Source organism: Myxine glutinosa, chromosome 13, assembly GCF_964187855.1.
Source record: "Myxine glutinosa chromosome 13, kmMyxGlut1.1, whole genome shotgun sequence".
Taxonomy (NCBI): Eukaryota; Metazoa; Chordata; class Myxini; order Myxiniformes; family Myxinidae; genus Myxine; species Myxine glutinosa.
In genome coordinates this window covers 26,572,865-26,593,101 of record NC_136273.1, presented here as the reverse complement: position 1 = coordinate 26,593,101, position 20,237 = coordinate 26,572,865, and the positions used below count along the sequence as shown (strand labels likewise).

At 44.3% G+C, this 20,237-nt stretch overlaps 1 protein-coding gene across 3 annotated transcripts in view; it reads right to left on the bottom strand.

Moving 5' to 3' along the window:
* Positions 1-1,878: 1,878 nt before the first annotated feature.
* LOC137438730 (pre-B-cell leukemia transcription factor 1-like) overlaps positions 1,879-20,237 on the bottom strand; it is a 74,953-nt gene continuing 56,594 nt past the window's right edge. The window contains exons 5-9 of one of the 3 annotated variants that reach the window (XM_068134023.2): positions 13,215-13,350; positions 11,413-11,575; positions 10,592-10,710; positions 7,984-8,073; positions 1,879-2,877 (exon numbers count right to left, since the gene is read on the bottom strand). In XM_068134023.2, coding sequence (XP_067990124.1) covers positions 2,785-2,877; positions 7,984-8,073; positions 10,592-10,710; positions 11,413-11,575; positions 13,215-13,350 — 601 coding nt within the window. In that variant the 3' untranslated portion in view covers positions 1,879-2,784. The remainder of the gene's footprint in view (positions 2,878-7,983; positions 8,074-10,591; positions 10,711-11,412; positions 11,576-13,214; positions 13,351-20,237) is intronic. The other 2 variants (XM_068134024.2, XM_068134027.2) reach the window with 2 other exon arrangements.

The following is a 20,237-nucleotide window of genomic DNA, read 5'->3' as shown; positions in this document are numbered from 1 at the left end:
AAAAGTACTCCCTCCCAAAAAAAAGAAGAGCTTAAGATTAAATGGAGGGAGAGAAAAGAGGGAAAAAAGAATAACAAAATTGGAGATAATATGAAGTGCCAGCTATAGGTACAGGCCTTAAGTCAGGTTAAGTCACGCTGTATTGTAACAGCAAAACGCTGCACTGGAGAAAGAGAACTCAAAATGTCCAGGCGGGGAAGTACAAGCGCTGTTGCGTAACATCTCGTCAGGTTTTATTCTTGATTTCTCTCTTTTTGGTTTTGGGAAAGACGGGGTTCAGAAGAACCATGAGGTTAAAACAGCTCAGGCCATTTCCAATACTGAATACGCTCACATAAGTCTGGAAGGGGGTGGTGGGTGCAGGCTGTCACTGACATCCTCGAGCTGGACCTCATTTTGGGCAGCAAGGCCTAGGCCGACGTATAGGTCTAGTGCAGGAACACGATGCTGCCCCAAACTCGGTGGATTGACGATGTGCGATGGTAAACGCTATTTACATGCACTCGTCAATCCTGGTTTTAATTTCTCTTCGTTTGCTTGATTTTGGTATAAAAACGGAGATCCGGGATGTTGTCCCTCGACGCGGCGCCACCGTCCCCCATTTTCTTGCCAGAATGCGCCGTCGCCTCAGTTTTTTTTCCGTCCCTCCGTCCCACTGCTCGATGGCGGAGCTTTGCAGTACAACATAAGCAAACGATTCCCCTTTCGCACTCTGCGGAACCCCACTCTCTGGAAGCCCCTCTTATCGTCACTCGAGCCGCACTCAAGGTAGGGAGCGACGGACACACGATCTGAAGGATGAGAGACTGACCGAGATTCAGAGGTAGTAGGTGAATTTAAAGTAAAACAGACAAATATTATGACCATCTATTGGTTTAGCAGAGTTGCCCATGAGGTAATTTTCACTATTTTTATTTACTTTTTTATTCACTTTTCCACTCACGCCTGGGCTTATAGAAAAAGACACGTAGACGACTTACGTATATATATTTACATACAACAAGATTCTTTTTCTTTATGAATCTTTTACTCGTGGGGTAGAGCACACGCCTGATTTGCCAATTTCGGAAGGCTCCCAATTGTTAGAGAGAGAGAGAGAGAGAGAGAGAGAAGAGGTGGAGGAGCCCTGTTTTATATGCTATGGGAGGGGGGGGAAAGCGAGATGGGAGAGAGAGAGAGGAGGGGGGGGGGGGGAGAGACAGATAGACAGTCAAGATCCACAAAGAGAAGCAAATTAACCATTTTGAATCATCATGTGGCAGGATAAATGCCCCGGAATTGTTACTTGCAGTACCATTTTGCCAGCTAGCTGCCAGGTCAGGACACGGCACAGGGGCCTGACCAACACTTCAACGTAACGGTCCCATCGATACCTGCTGGGTTTTTAGAGGTCGGGGACATCAAACTACCTTTGCCGACCAATCGGCATACGTTTTTGCCTTTCAGATCGTTCGGTTACTGGAACGGCAAATGACTCTGTGGGACGTGGCATCGAGCATTTGGGATTGAAAGGAGCATGTGGAGGAAACCTGCACGGTGGGGAAGCTTGCACGTTGGGTGAGCAAGAGGAACGGCAGGGTGAGTGTGTGAGAATTCACCCCACAAAGCAAATCATCTCACGTCCGTGCGACAGCAGGGTGGAAGGTAAAGGCCTTAGCTTCAGTTAAGGCCTGGTCGAAAAGCAGGATGCGAGATGGCTTTTTTCTAGCAGTTGCCCCATTACTACTATTAGGTGATCGAATGATAAGTCCTTTAGTTAGTGTTTTACCTCCACCGCTACAGTGTGCTGTTACCCACACCTGTCACATTCTTTTGGCATTAACCCAAATCCAAAGCTGAAGCACGCAATCCAGAGCGAAGTTATTTTTTTTCATTTTTGGATTTATAGCTACAAACAAAATCTTTTGTTTGTCCATTTTTAAATACTTCCACGGACCTGGAACGCACCAAAATTTGCCCCAAATTAGTGACTGCAAGGTTACACTACCTTATTGAGAACATACAAAAAGAGAAAACAACAAATTATATCATTACATGTTACATTGTCTTGTAAGTTTTCCTTTCTATAAACGAGCCTGCATCTGGAGAGATTTTCTCCCATGGACTCTTCTCAATCTAAACCATACTGATGCAACCTAGCAGATGTTTTACACCCCAAAGAGGATAAGCTGGAAGTATAAAAGAAACTTCTTTGCAGAGGGATGCAGGTGTGAGGGGTGTGGAGGGGGTTTGGGGGGGGGGGGTGCAGAGGTTGCAGGTACAGAAAGTGAGACCAATCGCTTGCTTCTTGCAGGTCTTGTGGTTTCTGAGTTTCTTGCCAACCTTGCTATCCAAGAACCCCCATTCTATACTTGCCGCAGGAACTTCTGTGTCAGGCTCATCCCAGGAGATATAGCCATGTTGTATGTACACGGTCGACACCAAACACGACAGCACAAGTACAAGTTAAAGAAGTCCCTTTGCCACTCAATCCTTAGAAATCTTCGTCGCCCGGTTTTATCATTGACGGGTCCATTGGGAGTTTCTTCAACGAATTTCCTACAACTTTTTCTCTTCCTCCATTCCAAATGTTATTGCTCCAACTTTTCCTCCACTTTTATTCCCTCCCTCCCTCGGCCCTAGAGGTCTCGGTATCTATTTCACCCTACGAAGTGCTCAAAAAGGCCCTTGGTGATCGGACCCTTGGGTTGGTCTACCAGAGGAAAGTTGTTGCGGGAGCACTCGTCAGAAGTGTTTGGGCATTGATGATGTAGATCAGGGGAGTGGGGTCTGCACCAGGCAGAGTTAATTCGATGTGTCGGAGTCTGCACTCCCAGGAGCTTCCGGGTGTGAAGTGATGGACGGAGGAGTAGGAGCATCTAACCAGCGTCCGTTAGCCTGCAACAACAAAAAAAAAAGAACGCACCAAATCACGATCAAGGTCGTCGGTGGTCCATGGCAAAAGGAAAAGTTGCATCCTCAAAAAGAAGCACTTCATCACAATGGACATGACAAAGACCAAAGGTCCTTCCCATGAGGAAATGTTGGTGATGGTCTAGTATTGAAAGTAATGGTGTCTGGATTGAGAGTAAAAGTAATTATAAGTGTCTGGAAATTTGTTTCATAATTACCATATATATATATATATATGAGGGCCAGTCAATAAGTAACCTTAAAATGGCAATATAAATTCGAGAATGTAATGTGTGCAGTTGTAGACGACATACGTTATATCTATGGGTAAGAGTCATGTTTTGCCTGTTTTAGATCTGGCAACATTGAGCGTTTGACGTCAGTAGAGCAGTTCCAAGATGGCGGCTCCCTTAGAAGCATGCACGAGGGAGGAGCAACGTTCTGTCATCCGTTTCTTGGGAAGTGAGGGTGTGAATCCCAGTGAAATACATCGCAGAATGAAGATGCAATATGGTGACGCATGTTTATCGCTGCAGCAGGTGTACGACTGGGACAGGAAGTTTAAAAGCGGAGTGCCCAGTGTGGCAGATGCTGCTCGCTTGGGCCGGCCTCACACAGACGGCACACCAGAAATGGTTGCAGGAGTTGAGTGCGTGCTAAGGTAAAATCGTCGCATTATGCTGGATGAAGTAGTCTCCGAATTGAGCATTAGCCATGGTTCAGCACACCATATCATTTACAACGTGCTGGGGTTCCGCAAAGTGTCTGTAAGGTGTGTGCCTAGACAACTTACACCCAAACTGAAAGAACAGCGAGTGGACGCATGTGAAGAACTTCTGCGACGTTACGAAACAGAATGCGATGCTTTCTTTCATCGCATAGTGACTGGGGATGAAAGCTGGGTCCACTACTTTCAGCCAGAAACGAAGAGGGCAAGCAAAGAGTGGCGCCATTCAACTTCACCCGAAGCCCAAAAAATTCCGCACACAGCCGTCCACTGGAAAAGTGATGCTGACTCTCTTCTGAGAAAGCCGAGGTCCACTTGTAGAGCATTACATGCCCAGAGGGACCACAGTCACCAGTGCATCGTACTATGACCTCCTTAAAAATCATCTGAAACCAGCAATCAGATCAAAACGTCGTGGACTACTCACTACCAGTGTTTTGCTGCAGCATGACAATGCTCGGCCCCATACTTGCTGCGCTACAGCTGCAACAATCGAGGACCTGCATTTTGAGTGTCTTTCTCATCCACACTACTCGCCCTTTCGGATTACCACATCTTTGGGCCACTTAAAGAGGCGCTTGGTGGAACCACTTTCGGATCGACGAAGGGATGCAAGAGGTGGTGCACGAATGGCTGCACGAGCAGCCAAAATAATTTCTATAATTTCTAGAATGCCAATGTCAAATAGAATGTCAAAATGTCTAGAATGTCAAAAAAAAAAAATTCTAGAGGAATTCAGGCCTTAGTAAAGCGCTGGAAAAATGCATTGAATGCAATGGAGATTATGTTGAAAAATAACAGTTGTTACACACGTACATGCAATAAACAAGTTGTGAAAAATATTTTACGGTTACTTATTGGCTGCCCCTCGCATATGTACACACACACATACATGTATATATAATCATTGTCATAAAAAAACCCAACTAGGCTCATTGATGACATTGAAAGAGGAAGTAATCCATGTGCCTTGGTCTACATTCAATGCCAGTCGTAATAGCACGTGTGTATGGTGATCTGTTTTCGCAGTGGCACCAATGTTGAAAAAAGGTATTTCGCACCACATCGTTTAACACGGATGAAGGAATGTCCCCGGACGTGGAAACGTCCACCAAAAGTTTGAGTTGTACAGAGAGGAGGGCGACTGAATGAGGACGTCACAAGACCTCAAGTGAACCAATGGCATGGCCATGAAAGGCACACCGGATAGTGCATCAAGGCTTGAAAAGTGAAAATGTGGATCAAGAGCAGGGGTTTTACTTTACCCAAAATGATGGTGAGCAACGAATCACGTATAAATGATAGAATCAGTCGTCTCTCGAAGAAAATGAGACAGAATCCAGGTAAAGCGTTGCCAATGAAACAAACAGGTACAACCAGAATATTTTGCCTAGAATCTCAGAGTTTACACAATCTGTGTAAGTACATGCCACCTATCCGTCATCAAATAAACCATCAAACCTTCCCTCTCCCCTCACCTGACCCCTCTATGATCCGAGCTATTCCTGGTTAAAGGGGGAATGGCTTTCAACTGCTGCACATTTCCTGGGTCGGTCAAGAGCCCACAGCTGCCGATAGCACTCGCCCGGCCTGCCCGTTCGGGTGTGCAGCCCGCCTCTCGGTGACAAATGAAGTTTGCATGCAGAGCCGCTTCGCATGGAAATCGCGGCAGCCATGTCGGATTAATTTTCTGCAACAGCGACCGCCCCGTCGAGCCCAATAGCTCCCATCGTCCCGAAGCGATTCGGCGGTGAGAGGGGTACAAGGACCCGTTTCCCCCAGCGCCAGTCACGATCCTGACTGCAAGTGACGTCGCTGCACCCCTGTTAACCACTGTCTGTAACTCGGCCTGGCAGTCCGCGTCGCTTACCTCACGCCGAGACTGGCCCCGCGCACAATCTCTATATTTCACTTCACAGATGCAATTTTTTTTTTTTAATCTCGGGTGGCGAGAAACATGCGGCTTGTGCAACGCAAAATCGAGCTCCAGGAGCAAAGCCAATTTGTATGTTATTAAAAGATAAATAAATGAGTGGCATGCATGTATTTGGAGAAAGATCGTAGAATATTTCAGTTTTTAAACGTGGAAAAAAAACGTTTTCTCTGCATGGGTCAAACAAAACATAAGAAAGAATAATTACAATACTAGCCGAAACCCGTGGAACATCCACGGAAGGGAGGATGTGGTGTATGGATAGAGTGTACCATTATGGATGGCATAGGGGATTTGCTTGTCCGAGTAAGAGTTAGGAAGAAAGATGAGAATGAAGAGTGCGTATATGAACAACGTATTTATTGCAATCTACTTAAATGACAATGCTACGATATACTTTTGAAAAATGAATGGATTCGTAATAGGAATCAGTCAGCCGCAGCCAACTATCACGTACCGTCTCGAAGTCAATGCCATCCTTTTATCTCTTCGTATACAACTCACTGATTTCTACCTTATCGTGAACAGGGTAAAGCCTACTTTGATAATCATGAACGGTGGCAGATGCAGGAGTTGGTGAAACGAAGGGGGGGGGGGGGGGGTGGGCTGATCATGACCTACCCTACGCCACATGGCCTACGCCATTTGTTGAGATCATGGCCACAGCGGAAACACAACAACTGGATAGGTAGGGCCTAGGCCTATGCCTACTTTTCGTCACTCGGCGATGGCGTCGTATCGGCAGTTAATCGTATGCTTTTGGGCCCCAAAGTCGACTAATTCAGATTTTTCGAGTATGGCTGTACGTGATAAACAAAGAGCGCGGTTCGTAGATCGTAAATCCATTAGTGCCATGGGCATCGGGTCACTGGGTGCGGCGTAAAAGGGATAACAAAGTCGAGTCCTTACGCTATTATTATATAGACTAGCCGAAACCCATGGAACATCCACGGAAGGGAGGATGTGGTGTATGGATAGAGTGTACCATTATGGATGGCATAGGGGATTTGCTTGTCCGAGTAAGAGTTAGGAAGAAAGATGAGAATGAAGAGTGCGTATATGAACAACGTATTTATTGCAATCTACTTAAATGACAACGCTACGATATACTTTTGAAAAATGAATGGATTCGTAATAGGAATCGGCATAGCACCACTCTGGGATTGTCCACTCAGTGGACGGCTTGCTGTCGCCTTCGACTGTCCAATCAGCGGACGGCTTGCTTCGCCTTCGCCCAGCAGACGCCAATACGATGGCGTCGTAAGATGGCATCGTATCGGCAGTTAATCGGATGCTTTTGGGCCCCAACGTCGGCTAATTCAGATTTTTCGAGTATGTCTGTACGTGATAAACAAAGAGCGCGGTTCGTAGATCGTAAATCCATTAGTGCCATGGGCATCAGGTCACTGGGTGTGGCGTAAAAGGGATAACAAAGTCGAGTCCTTACGCTATTATTATATAGATGGTCTGAGCACACGCATCATTAGAAATTGCTGTGAATACTCAAATGGACTAAGGATAGACGTAGTAGTTTAACAGAACTTTGGATTTCGTCCCGATTATTTAGCAGAACCCGATCGCACATGCCCAGAGGAGCAAGATAAATATTTTTACTGTCTGCTTATCCGGTTGTCAAGCAAAATTGAAAGTCATTCCACACAGGAAACGTACTGTTTTTAGCGACGTCAAAAAGGACACAAACAACAGGCACAAATAACTGATGTAACGTGTTAAAACGAGGTGGTGTAAAAGACGCTGCATCAACGGCAGTAAACTTCCAATTGTTTGTTTTCTACAACCTTTAAAATCTTTTCCATTTCCATTGAATTATATAGTTGAACACTGTAAACCACAAAACACCTTTTTGGCACTTTCAAAACCCTTCCGGTTAGCAGTAGTTGGACAAAATATTATAGCATCTTGAGGAAATCGTACAGTGAGGAAATCCCTCGCTGTACTAGAGTGGAGTCGCATCTGGCGAATTGGAAAGTGAAAGGCAATTTCTTCCGCATCCTCCACAGAGCCAAACAAACAAATGGGGAACAAACAAGCACTGCTCTTCTCCAATCATGACCACATGGTGCTGCCTCCCTCTGGGTGGGCAGGTGGTTTATCATTCGTGGAGTTATTACGTATGCAAACCCAAACCGATGTGGATTCGGTGATCTCAAAAAGTCACAGAGGCTGTGATGAGAAGTCCATCGAGCGACGGCTCACTAATGGCAGGAGATGTCATGATTTAAGGTTTGAAGCAAATCAAATCTACCTCCGATCACTTTTCAAGTATTCGATTAACGTCGCTTCATCACTTGTGTTGTGTCAACTGCTACTGTAATGAGTTTAATTTTCTTTGCTCTTCATTTCTGAAGTCCTTTTGAGTGTTGTTCATGGGAATTGTTGTGGTGCGGTGCGGTGCATTCTTTTTGCTTACTTGTGCACCTGATGGACTGTACATGCGCCTTCCGACGACGCTGTCACTGTATCCTGCGTTCTGATTGATAACAGGGTGAAGGGAAGCCACCTGCGAAGAAGTGGGTTCCAGTTATTACTTCCGCACAACTTGCGCAAATCTCTTCAAAAAAAAAAACCTCAAGTACAGGGAATAATGGTTACGTGGTTATCGGTACTCCACACGCTCCAAGCGAGGCGGAACTCGTACAGTATTCGAGTGATGGATAAGTGTCAAAAGCAATTGCCCAAGTGTAATAGCATTCCGTGAAAGGTGTCATCATGCACAGGAAGCTACACATGCTCGTGCCCAGGATGATACAACATACAATTCCCACTTAAGGAAGGATGCAACATGGAGACGAGCAGGAAGGGGAAGCTGTGATCTTCATAATGCATCGTTATCCAAATAATTCCACATCGAAACAAATCCAACGCCTGTGGAGCGTGTTTATCACACCACCACCACCACCACCCAAAACAAACAACATTTTGATTGGCATGTACAAATTAAATTTCATCGAATGATAGATCAATGATGGATGTGAAATTGTGAGAAAACGCAGGAATGTGTGAATCAGAGATGAAATATGTTTAAATAGGATAATGCAGCCATGAGCGAATGAAAGAAGTTTCATTCTCTCATTCCTTCATCGCTTTAAGACATTTTAAGTTGTGAGAAATATTTGAAACTGAAAAATCTGTCGCAAGGTATCGACATGTAAATGGCAGTCTCAAGCTATCTAAATGTAAAGGGCAGTTTCAAGGTATCATCTACATGTAAAGGACAGTTTCAAGGTATAGTCGTGTAAATGACAGTCTCAAGGTATCTACATGTAAAGGGCAGTCTCAAGGTACCTACATGTAAATGGCAGTCTCAGGGTATCGACATTTAAATGGCAGTCTCAAGTTATCTCCATGTAAGGGCCAGTCAAGGTATCTACACGTAAACGGCAGTCTCAAGGTATCTACATGTAAGGGCCAGTCAAGGTATCTACACGTAAATGGCAGTCTCAAGGTATCTAAATGTAAAGGGCAGTCAAGGTATCATGCATGTAAAGGGCAGCCAATATTTGTACATGTAAAGGGTGGACAAGGTATCTCCAGGTAAAGGGCAGTCACGCTATCTTACATGTAAAGGTCAGTCAAGGTATCTACAGGTAAAGGGCAGTCACGGTATCTTACATGTAAAGGTCAGTCAAGGTATCTACAGGTAAAGGGCAGTCAATGTATCTACATGTAAAGGGCAGTCACGGTATCTTACATGTAAAGGGCAGTCAGGTATCTACGGGTAAAGGGCAGTCAAGGTATCTACAGGTAAAGGGCAGTCAAGGTATCTACATGTAAAGGGCAGTCAAGGTATCTACATGTAAAGGGCAGTCAAGGTATCTACATGTAAAGGGCAGTCTTGGTATCTTACATGTAAAGGGCAGTCAAGGTATCTACAGGTAAAGGGCAGTCAATGTATCTACATGTAAAGGGCAGTCACGGTATCTTACATGTAAAGGGCAGTCAAGGTATCTACAGGTAAAGGGCAGTCATGGTATCTTACATGTAAAGGTCAGTCAAGGTATCTACAGGTAAAGGGCAGTCAAGGTATCTACAGGTAAAGGGCAGTCACGGTATCTTACATGTAAAGGGCAGTCAAGGTATCTACAGGTAAAGGGCAGTCACGGTATCTTACATGTAAAGGTCAGTCACGGTATCTTACATGTAAAGGGCAGTCAAGGTATCTACAGGTAAAGGGCAGTCAATGTATCTACATGTAAAGGGCAGTCACTGTATCTTACATGTAAAGGGCAGTCAAGGTATCTACAGGTAAATGGCAGTCAAGGTATCTACATATAAGTATATTTCCAAATCAATTGTCCCAGCGCAGAGTTTGTTGAGCTTTTAAACAAATTTTCCTATTTTTTATGCCAATGTTTCAAAGTCAGAACTTTCATTCTATCCCGAATGATCGTTCTCCTATCACCTTAACCAATCATTTTTAATACGCTGGTGTTAACAACGAGTGCTTCTGGTGGGGAAAGGACTGTGGCATGCATGTGATTAACATTTATTTTGAAAAAATGAGGGAGAGCAAATGAAGAAAAAATAACGAAGAAAAGTGCGAAGAGAAAGGCAGTTTTTGAATAGTTTAAGCAACAACAAATAGCAAAAGGAACAAGATTAGAACAATTATGGCATGGCGGAAGGCAGGGCTAAGAGCTCATGAAGTGAAAGAAATTAGGAATGAAAAATAAAACAAGATGTGAAGATAAAGAGGAATACACAGGAGCTGTGATGTCCCTTTATACAATCAAAAGTGATTTGTTGCTTCAAGCCAGAGCCGACTGCATTCACACAGGTTCAAACAAAAAGCTTTTCTATCCGATTGTGGCCTTCTTCAGCATCTAATTGGTTTCTGCAAATCTCCCACAAGCTCAGTTTTTCCTCTGAATCTGGTTATTTCATTCAGTCAACCTAGCACGTGATTTGGGAGCCAAAGCTAAGCCAGGCCAGGCTTGAGCTATATAGGCCTCTAGTTTCGATGAATGCAGAAGGCCCCATTTTTTTTTTAATCCGCACTGCCGGCCCCTCTGGCCTACCTGTGATTGCAAATTGGCTCCGACTTGAGAATTCTGGTAGGAATCCCCATTCATCAAGAAAATGTCCCCAGTGTTTGGAAAGCTATACGAACCCGGGGGGCCTGGAAATGAGAGACTGACTGAAGGGAGGAATCAGGGCACAGCAAATAGAACAGGGAAGAGGAACCAAAAGCAGATAAAGCAAATACGGGAGATGGGGGAGGGGGGGAATGAGCGGGGGTAAGGGGAGGGTGAGGGAACAAGAAAGGGAAAGGTGGCCACACCAGCTGAGTCATAAAAGGTGAACGAGAGAAAGACAACAGCCTTACAGCCATGCACCCAATTTACTCAGAAGACTTCTTTGAGAACATGAGATCATTTAAAGGTATCTAAAGATAATTAGGAAGACGGGGACAAAGCAAGGTGTAGGTGTTCATAATAAAAGTAGGTGTTGCAGACTAGCCACTTTGGAGTTAAACTTCGTATAACTGAGATACTTCCTGGAAGACAACTTTGGGCCTTCTCAAAACCATAACACCATGCTGTGTAGACTAGCTTGACACATAATAAAGCTAGTACAACAAAACAAACTCGGTGCAGTCGATTTGACACAGCGGATCACATTTTGATTCGTGCATGCGGCCGACACTTAGAGCCTGCCATTTGCAACACGTGAGGCCTGGCCATTATCATATCGGCCTGAAAGATTGGTGGGCAAGATGAGTGCAGTCATGGGGAAGAGGTTTCCACTGAAATGGAGGCAAAAAAAGAAAAAAAAATAGGCTTCTGGCACTCGGTACAAAAAGGTAGTGGTGAGGGTTATGGTGTGAGGCCCGGGTTACCAGCCGAAGGCGGCGTGGCGGGAGAGTTTGCTGGGCTGCCGTGCTGAACAGTGGCATTTGTCGCCGACACGGCCGTTTTTGCGGCATAGAGATTTGCCTCCTCCTGAAACTTGCCAATGTTTTTCTTGTAGCGGATCCGCTTGTTGCCGAACCAGTTGGAGACCTGAGGACGATGCAGTGGTGAAAGGCCAGACATGAAAATTAAAGTACAAAACACAAACAAACCATCGAACAGGCATCAGAGACATCCCCCAAAATGCTCCGAGAGGACTCGGACTACGATCAGTCGTGATACATACGGATAACCTCGTGGGCTCATCAAGATAACTGTTGAAAGTGGATTTTTTTCCTTCTAATCGGGCCTCAGTAATATCCCTCAATCAAATCGTACAAGGACTGTACTTTTATCATGGCACTCACCTGCAAGGTCCTTTAAATAGTTTAAATAAAAGACATCTAGCACATCATAGAGCCTAGATGAGAGCCATGCATCATAGAGCCATCTAGCACAATTAACACATCTTAGCCCCTAAAACTCCCAATAATGCAACCCCAATGTCTCTGCACTGAGAAACGAATGGGAGTGGTATTTTGTGAATTCTCCAAACGGGAGTGTCACACAGGGATTAATGGTTAACCGAAGGCCGTTAATGTTGACTTATTGATACGAATGCTCGTCTGATGATAAGTGCTTCCTGGTTTGATTTCACTCATAGCCCACGTTTCATGGCTTTTTGTCTTGCTGAGCGAGGGGTGGGGCGAGGATGGGGTGGGATAGGTGTGGGTGTGAGGGGGGCAGGGGGGTGGTACTTCGCCATGAGGACAGCAGAATAGTTTAATAACCAACTCCTGAACTAGATGCATCAATGACATTTATTCAAACGATGAGAACCTTTTCATACCCTGACTCATCAGGTTTCCCTCCTTTTCCCTTGAATAATAACGTCCGTCCACCGTGAATGCTCCCACAATTAGAACGGAACAAAAGCTCCGAGGCAATGGAGTTGTGCCCGCAGCCTTTTAGCCAAACGGCCTTATCATTATGGTATTAAAAAATATTATTCCCGTTGGCTTTGAGTTATGCTGCATGAAAAATATGCATCATTACATTAGGCTGCGGCAAAAACCATAATTCATGAAAGCATTATCTTTAAGAAATGGGATTCTCCAAAGTTCTATTACAAATCTGTTAACACTCCGTCAAACATTGCAAATGGCCTGCATAACTCGCCAGAAACTCAATTTCGCCCTCAAATGGAAAGTCGCAAAAACGCACTAATAAAAGATTATGGTGCAGGCAGAGCTGCTGGGGACGGGGCATGCGGGTGGGGTAGCGGTGAGCTGTGCTGCTTGCCGACACGAAATAAAAAGCATATAAAAACATGGCTCCTGAGTGCCCGGGTGACACGTTGCTTCGAAGCTTCGATTCTACCATTCTCCATGCTCCCATCCTCCGCTCCGACATCGATCGCACTAAGGTCGGCGCTGGCTCGATGCGTATGGGACGCAGTGACTCTAATGGCCGCCGCTTCGAGATTACGCCATCTTTCCGCTTCATACTCTTTCCACGAAAGCAAGTCAAACTTCCCCCTCAGCAGTCCTCACTGTTTTTGGTAACTACCAAGCCAGTGATACTTTTAAGCAGTTTAATCAAATGTTTTGTAGACAGCCCGAAACCATAACAGGATGGTATGTAATAGAGACACAACCATTACATTTCTCAGGTATCCCCGTCTCTCTCCCCTTCTCCCATCACCTTGGTCGACGGGTGGAGCACGAGTCACATACCGGCTCCTACTGACCTGTGAGACCGTGATGCAACACTTCTTGGCGAGCTCTTCCTTGGCCTCCTCGCTTGGGTACGGATTGCTCAAGTGCGAGTAGAAATATTCGTTGAGGATTTCGGTCGCTTGCTTGCTGAAGTTCCGTCGCTTTCGCCTGGAGAAAGGCAACAGTTCGTCGAGTGGTCACACTCTTCAAACAAGTCCGAAATATGATCGTTTCAAACGAAATTATGTCAGCCGTCACGTGTGCGAGTGTCAGATGCAGCAGAGAAAAATTATAGGTCACCTAAAAATCAAACCAATAAGTTCACGGACAATTGTCAAATGTCCTAATGCAACGAAATGCCTCAGGTGCACAAAAGGAAACAAAAAACAAAAGCAAACAATGAAAACATCGGAAGAAACCGAAAGGGCACCAGCAAAAGGAGAAATGAAATAAAGTCGATAAAATAAGTATATATACATATATATATATATATATAAATATAGATGTGTGCATATGAAATAGGCTTATCTTGTCTGTCTGTCTGTCTGTTCCAACCTGAAACATGGAAACACTCCACGGAGAAAAGAAAATTGAGTAAAAGTTACTTCAAATTAATCCAAACCCATGGGAAATATTTAATTTTTTCATTCAGACAAATGTTGAACCTGGGAGGTGTATAGGCAACAGACAGCTGGCTCAATCACTCCCATTTTTTTTTCTTTGCTGTTGAGAAATATATATATCCTCCCATTTTTGAGCTCTTTCAGCCATGGCAACAATAAAAGGCTTCCTTTTTATATTGTGGTATTTTTACCACGGGCTTCTGCTAGTTTGTATTATATTCCATTCCAATGCCTTCTCACAACAGCAGACAAATGTACACACTTGTATAATCTCTTTATTCAAAACTCATTACAGGGATGAGTGAAGAAATAAGGATTACAAAAAGTGGGCACGAAAGATGCACGACGAAGACTTTGACATCAGCCATTGCAAAATCCCCATCGTTCTGTTTGTGGCCAAATGAGCGTCCGGACCGGGGAGTTTGTTTCGCTGATTGGGGCGACAGATGCATAATTTTGGAGCCGGGGAGATGCATCAAAAGCTGGCCGCGCTTGCAAATCCGCTTCATAATGAACCGAAACAGATGCCTCTCCGACGCGAGGTTTGATTCTCATTTTGCCGAGGCAGCAAAAGTAGCACTGCTAAGGAAGGGGAAAGTGCCGTGCAGAGGCGTGTCATGCTGCCGATGTGTGTAATGCATGTTGCTCGCTCCATAATTCCTAATTTGTGAGACGCTGCAGAGGAAGCGATGAACGAGTGGTGGGGGTTTGGAGGGGGTGAAGGTAGTGTTTGGAGATGGGAGAAGAAATGAAAGCAAGGAAGGCATAAGTTAGAATATGAATAAGAAAGTAGGTTGGCGGAGTGGGAGAGCGTGCGGAATATGCAGAAGTAAGAATATGTAAAGAGGGGGAAAATGGGATGGGGGAGTTTGAGGGAATGGGGGAGTTTGAGGGAATGGGGGAGTGCATGGTGCAAGAGTGAATTGGCAGAGATCCACGTAGAAGGCTAAATAAAAAGTGTAAGTTATAAACAGTTGCTAAATCTCTTTGTTGTAGCAACTACGACGTTTTACTTTAGGATTCCTTTGCACATCGATACTCACATATGCAAAGCTAAGAGCACAAAGGAATGCAAGAGCAAGTGATAATGGAGAGTCGAGACAAGGGGGAAAAATGGATGCAAGCAAAAAATAAATAAATAAAAATAATAATTGCACGCAGAGGCGGCGCAGGTGTACGAGAGAGATAACTCAACGAGGTGTATTACAGGTGTAGATCAGATACTCATTAAGGAGATGCAGAACGCACCAGATGCCCTGGTGGATACATGGAATGCACGGGCCTGATGAAGCCCGTAGGGAGCGCGCGCTCGCTCCGAAATGCACCCAAACTTTTACCTCTCGCCTGTTAACAGAGACGCGGTTAATCTCGGGCCTGGGCGTGCGGCTATCTCCATCTCCGGGGCAGAGCCGCCATACATCGGAGAGTAAACAAGAATTAACAGAGTGTGTGAAGAGTTGTTCAAACGGAGTGCTGCTGCTACCCCACTCGGAGCATGCGCTATAATTGCATTCGGCCTCCGCGAGGAAGGCTTTCGAATGTCCCAATGTTGTGCCAAAGAGGTGTAGATGACAGACGGGATATGATGACAGACGGGGTATGATGAGACGGGGTATGATGACAGACTTCAAATTAAGGCCTGAGATAAGAGAATTCACGTCACGACTCAAATTTGATCATTTTAGTCTCTCAGACTTAAGTAGATTATTTGGCCTGTGTAGTAGAGGCATTAAGAATCGGCCTGATTTACGCTCACGAGACAGGCAGCAAACTTTGTAAGAGTTCACGAAGTTACATCTGCATGAACTTGGATAGGATGGGGGCAGTCGATTGGACATTAATGAACCTTTGGGGAAAGTTTGAACAATTGAAAACAGAATATCTTACCCCGGCAATCGGACACAGAATGTGCGGCACAAATTCGCTTTGCGTACACGTCGCATGAAAAGAACACGTGCTGCATCTGCACTGCACATGCATAGTCCTAGTCAGGTCGGCCTGTGTTTTAAAAGGCATTCACACGAATCATTTACTGCCCGAGTAATCAACTCGTCTGTCCCAGATGCCTGAGATTTGCACAAGATGGATCACGAACAAGGTAACAGATATTATACAGTTGGCCATCAGGTTGTTCTCAAGCCCTGCGTCTATCTAGTGGAACGGTCTACAGAGAGGCCAGGGACAAGTCCGTGACGGAATAGCAAGACGACAAAACCACGAATGTCTGTGCGATGATAATTTGGCATAATTGTGATAAAATAATTTTGAAATTCGATAAGCCTCCATTTTTCCGTCCAGCACATGCATTGCAGCTGTTCCTCTTCCTCGTTACAAGCTGCCAACAGACTTTTATGCCACTAATGCTGGAAATGTGATGTGTCTGTTTGCTGTCAATAAACCAATAAACTGTCACCTCGTTGTACTGTTTAATTTCAGACCCTTCGATATGTCTCCTCCTGTTCAGCTGCACACTTCCTGTACTTTGTCTTCCTTTATTTATTTATTTTGTATACAAAGTCAAGACTCATAGAAGAGCCAGACAGTCATGTACTCTTCGGGCGGACTTTTGTCAGCTCGACGTGTCACAACTCTATGATAGTCGGGTTCTCTCGATCTGCGTGCCCTAATGACAACAAAAATCCACACCCATGTTCTCAACACGTTCAGCTTCTACGATACAATTTGACAAAAGCTTTACTTGTTGGCGGCCTGCATCGTTTTGCATTACAATGTTGTACTTGTTGTGTAAACTAACTAGAGTGGAGACCTGGTAGGCCTCCGTTACATCTCCTGAAACCCACTCACGTGTGGAGATAGCAGCCAACACCAGCAACATGTACGAACAGACACATACACTACATATACACTACATGACCAAACGTATGTGGACATCCGAACATCAAACATCTCATTCCAAAATCATGGGCATTAATATGGAGTTGGTCCCCCCCCCTTTCCTGCTATAACAGCCTCCACTCTTCTGGGAAGGCTTTCCACTAGATGTTGAAACATTGCTGTGGGATTTGCTTCCATTCAGCCACAAGAGCATTAGTGAGGTCGGGCACTGATGTTGGGCGATTGGGCCTGGCTTGCAGTCGGTGTTCCAATTCATCCCAAAGGTGTTCAATGGGGTTGAGGTCAGGGCTCTGTGCAGGGCAGTCAAGTTCTTCCACAACGATTTTGACAAACCATTTCTGTGAGGACTCGCTTTGTGCAGGGGGGCATTGTCATGCTGAAACAGGAAAGGGCCTTCCCCAAACTGTTGCCACAAAGTTGGAAGCACACAATCGTCTAGAATGTCATTGTATGCTGTAGCGTTAAGATTTCCCTTCACTGGAACTAAGGCGCCTAGCCCGAACCATGAAAAACAGCCCAAGACCATTATTCCTCCTCCACCCAACTTTACAGTTGGCACTATGCATTCGGGCAGGTAGCGTTCTCCTGGCATCCGCCAAACCCAGATTCGTCCATCGGACTCCCGGATGGTGAAGCGTGATTCATCACTCCAGAGAACACTGCTCCAGAGTCCAATGGCAGCGAGCTTTACACCACTCCAGCCGACACTAGGGCATTGCACATGGTGATCTTAAGCTTGTGTGCGGCTGCTCGGCCATGGAAACCCATTTCATGAAACTCCCGCCAAACAGTTGTTGTGCTGATGTTGCTTCCAGAGGCAGTTTGGAACTCAGTAGTGAGTGTTGCAACCAAGGACAGAATTTTTACGCACTACGCACTTCAGCACTTGGCGGTCCAGTTCTGTGAGCTTGTGTGGCCTACCACTTCGTGGCTGAACTGTTGTTGCTCCTAGACGTTTCCACGTCACAATAACAGCACTTACAGTTGACCAGGGCAGCTCTAGCAGGGCAGAAATTTGAGGAGCGTACTTGTTGGTAAGGTGGCATCCTATGACGGTGCCACGTTGAAAGTCACTGAGCTCTTCAGTATGGCCCATTCTACTGCCAATGTTTGTCTATGAAGATTGCATGGCTGTGTGCTTGATTATATATACCTGTTAACAATGGGTGTGGCTGAAACAGCCGAATCCACTAATTAGAACGGGTGTCCGCATACTTTTGGTCATGTAGTGTATGTGCACACACACATATCTAATATAGACACAAACACACACATTTAATATAGAAACACACACACATCTAATATAGACACACACACATTTCTAATATGGACACATCCACACACACATCTAATATAGACACACACACATATCTACTATACACACACACACATCTAATATACACACACATTTCTAATACACACACACACACACACACACACACACACACACACACACACACACACACACACACACACACACACCTAATATAGACACATACATATCTCTTTTATCGCCACACACATACATATCTAATATAGACACACACACACATATCTAATATAGACACATACACATATCTAATATAGACACATACACATATCTAATATAGAAACATACACATATCTAATATAGACACACACATATCTAATATACACACATAAACACACACATATCTAATATACACACACACACACACACACACACACACATCTAATATAGACACATACATATCTAATATAGCCACATACATATCTAATATAGACACACACACTCACACACACACATATCTAATATAGACACACACATATCTAATGTGGACACACACACACACATATCTAATGTAGATACACACATATCTAATGTGGACACACACACACACATATCTAATGTAGATACACACATATCTAATGTGGACACACACACACATATCTAATGTAGATACACACATATCTAATATAGACACACACATATCTAATATAGACACACACATATCTAATATAGACACACACACACACACACACACACACACACACACACACACACACACACACACATCTAATATAGACACACACACACACATATCTAATATAGACACACACATATCTAATATAGACACACATATCTAATATAGACACACACATATCTAATATAGACACACACATATCTAATATAGACACACACACACATATCTAATATAGACACATACACATATCTAATGTAGACACACACATATCTAATGTAGATACACACATATCTAATGTGGACACACACACCCACATATCTAATGTAGATACACACATATCTAATGTGGACACTCACACACACACACACACACACACACACACACACACACACACACACACACACACACACACACACACACACACACACAACACACACACACACACACATATCTAATATAGACACACACATATCTAAGAAAGACACACACATATCTAATATAGACACACACATATCTAATATAGACACACACATATCTAATATAGACACATACACATATCTAATGTAGACACACACATATCTAATGTAGATACACACATATCTAATATAGACACACACAAACACACATCCACACACACATCTAATATAGACACACACACACACACACATCTAATATAGACACACACATATCTAATATAGACACATACACACACACATATCTAATACAGACAAACACATATCTAATGTAGATACACACATATCTAATATAGAAACACACATATCTAATGTAGATACACACATATCTAATGTGGACACTCACACACACACATATCTAATGTAGATACACACATATCTAATGTGGACACTCACACACACACACATATCTAATGTAGACACTCACACACACATATCTAATATAGACATACACACACATTTGGAATACAGACACACCCACACACATATCTAATACATACACACACACACACACACACACACACACACACACACACACACACACACACACACACACACACACCTAATATAGACACAGACACACATTTCTAACATAGACACACCCACACACACATCTAATATAGACACACCCACACACACATCTAATATAGACACACCTACACCCACACACATATCTAATATAGACACACCCACACACACATCTAATATAGACACACACACACATTTCTAATATAGACACACACACAAACACATATCTAATATATATGATACATAACATGATGATAAACACATATCATCGTCCCAGCGCACCTGGTCACAGCAACGCACACGATCGCACCTCCTGTCTGCAAACCCTGGCTAAATCACCTGAGTTCATCCCCACCGTACAAAGCAACATCAAGCTCACCCTGTTCAATACCCGATCCCTCAACAACAAAAGCCTCATCCTGAACGACTACATTCTGGATAATAAACTGGACTTTCTCTGTCTCACTGAAACCTGGCAACAACCACTGGACTACTTCTCACTCAACCTCACTACACCCAATGGATAGTCTTACATCAATAAACCACGCTCGGAGGGCCGAGGTGGTGGAATTGCCGTAATTCACCGACAGGACATCAAGACCAGCCTCATC